We start from the raw sequence: 11,358 nt of genomic DNA on the forward strand, positions 1-11,358 counted from the left end.
GGGAGGCATTGGAGGGAGGAGGGAGTTGGAGGAGGAAGAGGAGATGGATGCCTGGTCATTTTCTCTGTCTCTTTCTCTCTCTCTCTCTCTCTCTCTCTCTCTCTCTCCCCGGCATTGTGTTGGGACTCGTTAAGGATCAGGACTTGTTTTGAAAAACTGCAAGCTGACCTTAAACGACGAACTCGTCCCCTAACGGACCAACATGCAGAGCAGAGCGGGACCAGCATAGGGACTGCTGCCAAAAGTTGTACCACTCAGTGTGACTGCTAGTGTAAAGGAGTGTATTATTTGTGACATGGAAATGTTTAATAAATGGACTTGATTGCTTTTTGAGACATGAACCCAGAGTTATACCATGAAGGGATTACATCATTTTTAAACGTAAGGAGGCTCCAATCCAAAGACAAATTCTGACTACTGTTGCCTGGAAACAAAATCATTTCCTGCATGCACATAGGAAGACAAACCGTCCACCATGGTGATGTAACCCTTCACAGTGTAGTTCTGGCTAAAGCTAAAAGACAGTCAGATGGGTTTTTTTTGTTTGTTTGTTTTGCTTCACTTTATGTGTAAAAGTCTGCAGATGTTTGGAAGGAACTTTTAATGTTTCAGAAGTGGGGAGAAAAAGCTTTTCTGTGCCCCCCCCCCCACCCCCCCGGAGTATAGCTGAACAAAAAAGTCGACGTGTTTAAGCCAAGACCAAACCTCAATACCAAAGTGACGGAAAACAGAGAAAGAAAGGCCGTTTTGCTGCGAAAGGAGTTCAGTCCCTGAAGCTTGAGGGAAGCTTTAAATCAGCTGTTTCTGCTGAGAATTACCCACAGAAACAGATTTATTTTTACTTTATAGAGAAAAAGGTGAAAACTCTCTTTTCTCTTAAGTGGTTTTGGCAGGTGGAGTAATGGGTGAGTAGGAGGGAAGTGATAAAAGAGCATCTGCTCTTAGTTTTTAAATCGTGCGAGGGGAGAACAAAAACGTATCCCATCGTCACTCCGGAGCAAACCTGTCACAGATTTATTGACTGACTCGCGAATGTATTAAAACCGGTTTTTCCTTGTCGGAGTTTTTAATCCTTCATTCCTTGTTTTTGATCCACTGCTTCTCGGTTGAGCTGTTTCTCTTGGTAACACTGTAAGATGACTTGGTGTTGAAAGAGGACAGTCCAACCAGTAAAACCAGGACCTCACGGTGGCTGGTAGAATGTAAATGTCCACATCGTCAGGTTGCGGTGACTCCTGCTGCAAGTCATCACCACCAGCTGAGTGTTCATTATCAGATATCATATTGTGTATTTTAAAACTAACTTTTAACCGTTCAATTTGTTGGATAGATATCAAAAGTAAGTATGAATTTTTCAACATATCTGGAGTTTTTAATCCGCTGAGGAGGTCGGTTTCTAGACCTATAATGTGTTTTGACATTATTGCATGCTTTTTCATTTAATGTGAAGGCTCTGCGGATGTGGTGTGTGCGTGCGCGTGAAGCATGTGTTCACTGTGAGAGCTCACTATTTCTTTTCTGTGTAAAAAACACATGACTGTATTTTGTCAGTTAACTCAGTATCGCAATAAAAATTGCAATATCTGTTCTGCACTTTTTAGTTACATGCAGTTTTGTGTAGAAATGTGGCAGACGCGAAGTTCTGGGCTGATGCAGGTTGTTACAGGTTTGCAGTCATCAACAAGCGAAGTGAAGTATTTCAGTCATTCTTCTCTTCTGTTCTTGAAGGAAGACAAATTCAGTGCTAACTAATGATATTTTTTGGACTGTAAACTGGGTGTCTTAAACAACCTCGACCACCAGATGGCAGCAAACACTGAAACCATCTTTTCACAACATCAGAGGGGTGGAGGATTCTGATCTTCATAGATCTGATTCTTTTATTTTGGGACATATTTAAGACAGCACAACATTTAAATGTTTGATGACAAGTTTTTAAATACATAATAGGTTGTTTGAGCCAAAAAAATAAACAGATAAAAATGAAACTTTATTGTAGGGAGCCCTTTTTCAAATTATATAAAGTTTTTTTTTTATTTATTTGTTAATTTACTTTGCTTCCTTTAGACTTGTACACACTGACACCACAAATCTAAAATTCTGTTAAATTATATTTTTTTCCGTAACTGACTGCTCAAATTAGACTGCTCATTCATATGTATATAAATATATATATATATATATATATATATATATATATATATATATATATTTTGTTTGTTTTTTTTTTGTTGTTTTTTTTTCCCCCCAAGTACAGAGGACAGGAGGTTAAATCACGAGGCTTAAATAGACTTAAATAAAGTGCATTAAAGAATTATGGTACTTTTTATTGTCTTTTTATTCAACATGTAGTTATTCTGAGGTACCAGTAAATCTGCCCAGCCTGCTTAAAAAGTACAAACAAATGCAGAAATAAATCACTTTGGTGGAAATGTGTTTTTTCAGTATGAATTTGTCTGATATTTCTAACACAAGCCATTTTATGAACTTGTGAAAATGTCAGACAATAAGGTAAAATGCTGATTAATCTAGCTTTTCAAAAACTAAAAAAAACAGTCCATGTAGAGCTGAAATACAATGTTTAATAAAAAGAACTGTGAAGATATTTCCCATTATTATGTACAAATGAATTACCCAACAAGTTGAAAGAAGGATGAAGGCTTGTATAGGAAGAAAGGTGGGGAGAATGAATGAGTTTATAAAAAAAAGAAGTTTGAGAAAATCTTTTTTTTTATATATATCTTTTTCAGTTTTACTTTAAACTTGTTTCATCTGACTCCCACTCCAAGCTTCTGCAGCACTCCCAGGCCTTTCTCCTGGTACTCCTGTCTGCTCAGCCAGAAGGAATCCTTGTCTTTCATGATGTTGGCCAGCACAGCGCCGCCCAGGAACACCATGTGTTTACGTCTGGGAGGGTCCTCAATTCGGATCTTGAACTTCTGTGCAGGTAAGCAGTAAGAAGAACAGTTATTTAGACAGCACATATATTCACCGACCACTTTGTTGTTCAAATGCTTGTTGACAAAAATAGCTCATCAGCCAATCACATCACAGCAGTGTAACACACATGGTCAAGATGAATTACTGAAGTTCAGACTGAGCATCACAATGAGGAAAGGAGATTTGAGTGACTTTGAACTCTGATTCCAGTCAGACTGGTCTGATTATTTCAGTAATTTATTAAGATATACTGGGATTTTCACACAAAACATCTCTCTAGGGGATTAAAATGCCTTGTTGAAGCCAGAGGAGAATAAACTACTTAGTTGGAGGTTATAGAAAAACTGATTGCAAGTTATTTCGAATATCATGTGAATATACGACACGTCCAACCATTGAAGCAACATAAGTCCACAGGATGCCACTCAGCTAACAGGAAACTATATCTAAAATCCATAAAGGTTCACACAGGGTTACCAGAACTGGAAAATTGGAAAAACATTGCCTGTTCCTACAAGTCTCCATTTCAGATGCATTTTTCAGGCGATAGGGTCAAAATTAGGCTTAAAAACACCAAAACATTAATATAAATGGCTGTAGGCCCTTAGAGATCATTAGAACTGATTGATATGGAGTGATTTATTCCTAGATTTATTATTAGACTGAAACCAAATAAAGGAGCAATGCCTGAAACATGCAGAGCAATCTCCCCAGGTGTTTGAGCAGTGTACATTAGTGTGGAAATGCAGTTTGCTGATGAATAGCACGTTCTACAATTAAAAACAAGAAAATAAATCAGGATATTTATTTTTTACCAAACAACTATTGTTTTATAGAGTTGTTTTGTACAATTGTATATAGACTAATCATTCATTCACTTGCTGTATCTCCTTGATGCAATGATGTCAAACTATTAATATTGTTGTTTTTTTTTTTAAAGTTCTTACAGTTAGTTTTTGCGTGTCTCCATCAAGCACCCTCTCCAGGTAGAGCTGCTTGATCTCTCTTTCTAGTCTAGATGGGAGGCCTGGATACATCGTGGTCCCCCCTGACAGAACGATGTGCTTGTAGAAGTCGGCCCTGCGTGGGAAAACATGGAAAACGTGAGTAAGCTCTGTCAGATAACATGACATGTGTGGCTGTACAGATTTATCAAAGAAAGCAGGAAGCAAACTCAGACCGGAGGTCAATGTCTGCAGCCTGGATGGTGTTGAAGAGCAGCTCGGCAACGCCTGCTCCCTCCACGTTGATGAGGTGAGGTTGGAAAAGAGCTTCAGGGGCCCCAAATCGTTCACCCCCGACATTCACCTGCCGACCGTCAGGGAGCTGCGAAAGGCACAGTGAATTACAAACCCACAAGTTTGCATATTTGGTGGGAGTGAACATATAAGGATTATAGTTTCAGCCTGGTTAGATAGATGAGAGACTTTTCAAGAAGATTCCACATAAAAAGGTGCATAAAGGTCCATCATTCATACCACATAAGACTCCACCAGGTAGGTCGTCTCTGTGGCCAGACGCTGCTCCTGCTCGATGTTGTATCCTACATAACAGAGCTTCTCCTTCAACATCCGCACGGTCTCAAAGTCAGCCGAATGGTTGAAGGCGTATCCGCGGAGCAGCAGGAGCTAATCAAAACAAGAATATTAAAAATAGTTTATTGTTATTTTTTTACACGCATTCTTCTGGTTTTGGCACCCAACACCAGCTCACCTTAATGAGGTAGCGTGTGATGTCGCGCCCTGCGATATCCAGCCTACGTGTGAGGTGGGGAAGGGAAAAGCCCTCGTACACCGGACAGATGTGGGTGACACCGTCTCCTGAGTCGACCACCACGCCTGTAAGCAAACCTGCAGACATTGTTAGAGCATTACTAAACAAATCTGTTATTTAATGTTTAGAAATTTGAAAGAGTATAATGTTTGGACCTGGGAGGTATCAAACTCTAAAGTACGGGTCTTCAACATTTTTCATGCCAAGGACCCCCAAATGCATACAGAGATGGAGCAGGGACCACCGTGCAGCGGATTGACATGTGTACCGTGAGCTTATATTAGTTCAGTGAAAACATCAATAAGATGTGCGAGTTTAGTGACCCAGACATTGTCGCTGTACAACAGCTGTGAGCTTTTGGAGACTATATTAACACTTTTCATGATCGAGTCCATGCGTCCATTCAGCGTCTGTGTGGCATACAGTGCATCCAACTCACTTTTGGAGTTGCTTCCTTTATAGGCGCATTACGTAACTTTTTGGCTTCAAAACCTGATGCTGAGAAACTGCTCTATACAACTTTTACATCGGGGACGCTGTGTGACGTTGCTTTTTTGACGTTTTGCTTCACGCTAGAAAACACACTGGCTTTTGTGAACATGCAAATTTAGCAAAGAATCGCAAGAAGTGATTCTGATGTGTATGTAGGTGAGTATGTATGTGTATATACATGTATGCATTGATCTCTTTCTCTTATTTTCTCTCCTTTATGTTCTCTTTCTGTCCCTCTTCTATCCTCTCCGGACTGGTCCAGCAGCATAAACTCTGTAATATGAACAATTATCCAAAACAAATAGAAAAATAAAATAAGAATCCAGAAATACAAAGTGATTATTGTATCCATAAAAGCTCCCCTTTGCAAAATAAATTTGCTCAGCAGAACACAGCATCTAGAACATCAGTCTGCTTGCTTAAATGCTGGACAAGACAAAAAAAAAAAAGAATCACAAGAAGATTGAAAGAGAGAAAGAAACAAAAAAAAGACTCATCGTAAGATCGTCTTTTGCTGGCTGGAGAGCTGACAGGTCAGGTAGCCTAATTCGCCGTCACTAGGGGGCGTGTGACGAGGAAAGAAGCAAAAGCTCTGCAGTGTGTCTTTAAAAGCATGATTCATCCTCTTTATAAACCAAATAATGCACAATACATCTGGTACACGTTGGCAATTCAGTGCCTTTTGTCTCCTTTAACATAAATCCAAGATAGTTATCAGTATCATTTCAAGCCCTCTCTCATTTGTGTCCTCATCAGCTTTGAAATCAGCAGCAGGTGCAGCATCACCACTTGCATTATTTTTCTGAGAAGGAGAACATTTCCCTTGTGTCCTTCCTTTTTTTTCTCTTTTTTGCTCAAGTGACAAAATAATCCATTTTTGCTCAAACTAAAGTCCATACACTGGCGAGCTGTCCAGGGTGTACCCTGCCTGTCGCCCAAAGCCGGCTGGGATAGGCTCCAGCTTCCCCGCGACCCTGAATTGGAATAAGCGGTTCGGAAAATGAATGAATGAATAAAGTCTATACAGTTGGCATCATAATATACTGGCCTCGTAGTTGGCTGCTATGGATAAGAGCAACAAGGTTTTAGCTTGGAATATCTTATTCTGATTTAACAAAATTTCTGTGATTTAAATTACATATATTTTTTTCTTTTTCTTTAAATAGTTTGTCTTGTTTATTTATTTTACACTGCGTTGGACTGGCGGCCTGTTCATGGTGTACCCTGCCTCCCGTCTGCTGACTGATGGGATTGGCTCCAGCTTCGTTAGGACCCTGAATTGGACCATGCAATTTAGAAAATGAATGAATTAATGGATTTACTGTAATGTAACATATCTTATTTTGTAAATGATATTGGCACATGCACATGTGTTTTGAACGTTAGTCAGCCGGTAAGTAAATAGGCTCTCGGCCAATCATGGGAAAGCTGACAAAGCTACCAATGTGTAGTTTTTGTGTTTGTCACAGCAGCAATAGGGATGGATGTATGGATAAGGCTCGAAGACACTGGTTTAGACAAGTGTTGTGCTGTGAGTAAACTGGTGCCCAGCCTGACATAGTCCATGTGTCACTAAATGTGTTCAGTTCCTACTGAAAGAAACACCTTCTGTCTCCATTTAATCCCAACATCACAAAATGTTGGTTTAATCTTAATGTGTTTTTAAATTTGTGGAGGAAAAAATGAGGGAAATGTTTTTAAAAAATGGTCTGATCAACTAAAACTTTGAGGAACCCCAAGCAACCTTTACAGACCCCCCTGTAGAAGACCTCTGTTTTAAAGCTTCTACATTAATTTAGTAAGAGAGTGTACAGGCAGAACCCTGATGTAATGTGGTCCTCTTACCCTGGGCGTACAGCGTAAGGACGGCCTGAATCGCCACATAGATGCCATGGAAATTATACTTCTCAAACATGACCTCGGTAATCTTCTCACGATTCTTAGTGGGGTTCATGGGCGGCTCGGTCAGAAGGATCTTTAAGAAGAAAAAGAAATACATGCTGATCAGTAACGTGTTTCATCTTCTAAAAGCAAGAACTGTGGCAAAGGTTTGTAACAGGTGCTCTGTCTTTTTTGTCAGCATCATTATGCAGAAAACACCAGGCTGAACGTTACGAAAGATGACGTGCAGTGGAGGATGGAGATGTTTTAATTTCAATTCAATTCAACTTTATTTAAATAGCGTCAAATCATGGCGATGCCATCTCAAGACGCTTTACAGACAGAGAAGAAAACATAAAGAAAGCCAATTCATAATAGCCTGTTTAAGGAAACCAACAGATTGAGTTGAAGGCTCCACCTCAATCTCCCATCCTGAGCAAGCACACTGGCGACAGTGGGAAGGAAAAAAAAACCTCCCTTTTAACAGGAAGGAAACCTCTGGCAGAACCCGGCTCAAGGACAGGCAGCCTTCTGCCTCTGCTGTTTACCTTCTGAAAATGACCCCATGCATTATTAGTTCATGTAACCACATACAAACTACAATTATGTTCACAGTATATGTTACTTCTGGTGGTCCTGAAAGCAACTGCATGTGAAATGTCAAAAACTTGATAATGGTGTAGAATTTAAGGAAGTAACACCCTAAATCAAACAAGTAAGAGTGGAAGCGATGTGATATCACCTGGGTGAACATTACAACGCCATCCCAGTGATGGTATCATCCAATAGGGGTTTTGGCACAGTGTTGGTAGGTTTTTTGACTCAATGTAACCTCGGAAATTAACAAAAAAAAAAAAAAACATATCTGGGTATTGAAGTCACATCTGATGACTGAAAGCATGTTTTCACAAAGAAAAAAGTTTTGAGAGACGAGTTTTATGTGATGTGAAAACACCTTCATGAGTTCTGTGTCTCCTCTGATGCTTCTAAGGATGGTAGTTTTTCTTAAAATTGTATTACAAGGTGAAATTAAATGCATTCATTATACAATTATAATTGACACAACTAGCAAACCTTGCATTCTGATGGGTTGATGTCCAGGCGGTCTGGACCGAAGGTGTAGTCCCATAAGAGGAGCATGTCCTCCCAACATCGCACCATGCCATTCTCCATCGGGTAGGACACCTCCAGCAAGGAGCGACACTCGCTGGCCTCATCTCCCACCATCAAGTCCTGGTGGAAGAGATCAGCGTTATGACCGGAAATGTATGTTTTATGGAAAAGGGAGTATGTGGCTTGTGACTGGCCATACTGGTAGCTTAGCTCTAAGAGTTTTAAAATTAACATTAAGACATTAAATTATCAGTTTTACAAGGAGGAAAAAAAGCATGCTTGATGAATTATTTTTCACCATAGTAACCGTAGATCCCTAATGCCTCATTTTCATCAATGTTTTGTCACCAGCAGCCACCCATTAACATAACCTGCGCAAAAACATGTTGTGAACTGGTGCTGTCTAAATGATAAAATACGCCTAAATCATTTGACAGAAAAATATTCATAATTCAAAACGAGCTAATTTGGTGCCAGAATCATTTCTTCTCCTGATCCATAATCGGTCTTTCTGAAATCCAACAGGGATTTGGAGGCTTAATGGTCCGAGTGATCGTCATAATCTCAGGTTACTTGAGTTTATGAACTTCAATCTGTGTCAGGAAGCTAACAGGTGTGCAGATCTAAGACACTTTAGTACTTACGAGCTGCAGAAGAGGAGTAAGTGGTGGAGGAAAGGTAGGTCAGCTAGTTAATTAGCTGAACAAGTTAGTGCTGCATGTGTGTGCTTATTCTTGGTAATTATTTCCGGCTTGCTTTGCAAACAGTTTGAAAGAGGATGGAAACTTTTTTCAATGTGATCCTTTGTTTACAGTCTTTTTCTCTCATATTCCCCCCCCACTGTTGTAATCTGCTAATTCTTGCAAGGCTTCTTCGGGGAAGTCTTCATCCTGCTTTTTATATTTATAGCTATTGATCTTACCTTTATCTCTATGTTGCCAACTTTGGTGTTAGATCGTATGATCGGTCGCCCCACCATGGCAGGGAAGATGTGCTCAGGGAAGTTGGATCCAGCAAAGCCACATTTGACAAACTGTGCAAGGCAGCAAACATGAAACACATGAACATTTGTTGCGCAAGTCTGTGAAGTCTTTTTTTTTTTTTTTAGATGAGTGAAACTCGTGTTCTGTAAAGGGTTGAAACAAACTTGCATAAACCCTTTCTGTACAGATCCATCTGGTGTTGAGCTTAACATGCACCTGAGAAACTGAACTGATTTACATTTTTTCCACTCGTCTTAGTCAGAACTAATATAATTCATTCAGCTTCAAAAAGTGTAACAATTCTGCTGTAACATTTGAATAAACAAAGAAGTGTGCCACATGTAAATGCCATGCCAGTCACCACCGACAGGATCTTTCAAGGCCACCTCCCACTTCACTGTCTTGACTTGTCTGTATTCCACACACACATTCCTTAGCCTGAAGCAGTGCATTGCTCTACTTGCATGGGCAAAAAAAGAGAAGAAAAATAAAACATAGACTAGTATCTAATGGTTGGTAAGGCTGTCATTTGACACTAAATACTATAGAACGACACTATAAAACATCTTCTGAAGTGTCAGAACTACTTCTGACACCTCCAGTGTCGCTTCCTGTTTTCAATCCAATCTGCGCTCTGTTCAAAGCATCACTACCATTTATGGCCACATCCAAAGGAAATATAGTGACAAGTCCAGACGTGTGAAAACAAGGTAGAGTATGCACAGTTTTAACCTGACCTGCTTCATATGGTTGACATTAAACAGTCCAGATCATGCTAAAGAAATACAGTGTGATACCCTAAATATACATCTTTTCATGAAGATAACAGAAAGAAATAAGACCATAACCTGCATAGCATACCACAACAATTAATGTAACTGCAGTGATAAGCTTCTTTAGGAAACACACATGTTCTGGACTATTTTACTTACCCCTGTGCCATTGTCACAGACCACCACTTTCCTCCCCTGGCTGTCCATGTTTTCAGAACAAATAGCTCAAAATATGCTCACCCCTCTAAACAGGAGAACTTCTAAAAGACAGCTAATTTAAGATAAACACTCATGAGTTTAACAGGTATCACAGCTGACAGGTAAGCAGGAGTCTTTTTCTGCTCCTTCAACACTGGGTGGGACTACTAAATGTAGGGACGCCCATTTTCTGAGAAGGGGAAACGGAGAAAACTACACTTGTTCCTGTCTTTTTTTTTTCTTTCTAATCTATCTGGAATAAAGGCAACTGAAGGTGTCACTATTTTGAAATACAATCGAACTTTATGTGGCTTTGTGAAAATATACAGATCAGATATGCATATCAACAGTTAACAATACACCTAGTGCTGAACAAGTGCCAAATGCCCCAATTCAAACTTTACAAACCTTGTTTTCTTTCTTGATAATTATGATTATGAAGTGGTAGTTCATCAATGACAATTATGCTAGATTTAACATTTGTCTTTGTTGCATCCTGTTGCTCTGAACAGATAAACCCATAAACTCTCAGAAGAACGTAAATGTTTCATCTTTCTCAACTTTATTCTAACTTATAGACAAGCAGTTAACTAGCCCAAGTAACCTGTTAAAAGACAGATAATTTTATAAAACACACAGGTTTAATCATATAGCAGATAAGCAGGACTCTTCCAGTTCTTTTCCATTTTGTTTTTTGTATAATCTCCATTTAAATAACAGATAAAACCCAGTTTATGGATAAAACCAGGTATGGCGCCCTCTGGCGACATTATTTGAAGTAAAATAAAAACCGGCATAATAAACAGTAGCTACAGCTGAGACCTTTCGGCTACCTCTTTTATATATAGTCTGTGGTGGCTACTAGCTACGGGAGGTGCTTTGATTTGCAACAAGCTGGAGCTTCAGACGTCAACAAGACTCCTGCCAGACAGAGACTTCATGCGGTTTTATGTAAGTTTTGCTAACTGACATATTACATTTCCGGGCGCCATCTTTGTTAAGTTGCTGACGGCCAGTAGGTTACAGTGTCGGTCTGGAATTTTAAAACTCTGACTCCGACGAGTTAAATAACAGGATTAGATATTATGTAGCCAACATATAATTAGCCGTATAATTTGTTCAAACTAAATAAATGTAATTACTACTTAGTCCAGAATCACGAAACTGCTTAAGATAAATATTACCATCAAATTTGGACCTCAAAT

At 39.4% G+C, this 11,358-nt stretch overlaps 1 protein-coding gene across 1 annotated transcript; it reads right to left on the reverse strand.

Annotated features, from left to right (window-relative positions):
* Window positions 1-2,768: 2,768 nt before the first annotated feature.
* Window positions 2,769-10,162, reverse strand: LOC306769560 (actin-related protein 2; the record flags this gene model as incomplete). Its single annotated transcript, XM_079258225.1, has 9 exons — window positions 2,769-2,939; window positions 3,888-4,020; window positions 4,121-4,266; window positions 4,419-4,568; window positions 4,654-4,790; window positions 7,051-7,180; window positions 8,161-8,319; window positions 9,122-9,232; window positions 10,115-10,162. 9 exons carry the CDS (start codon window positions 10,160-10,162, stop codon window positions 2,769-2,771), a joined length of 1,185 nt encoding a protein of 394 aa, XP_079114351.1.
* Between the last annotated feature and the right edge of the window lie 1,196 nt (window positions 10,163-11,358).

The sequence above is a fragment of the Telmatherina bonti genome, assembly GCF_933228915.1.
Source record: "Telmatherina bonti genome assembly, chromosome: 18".
Taxonomy (NCBI): domain Eukaryota; kingdom Metazoa; phylum Chordata; class Actinopteri; order Atheriniformes; family Telmatherinidae; genus Telmatherina; species Telmatherina bonti.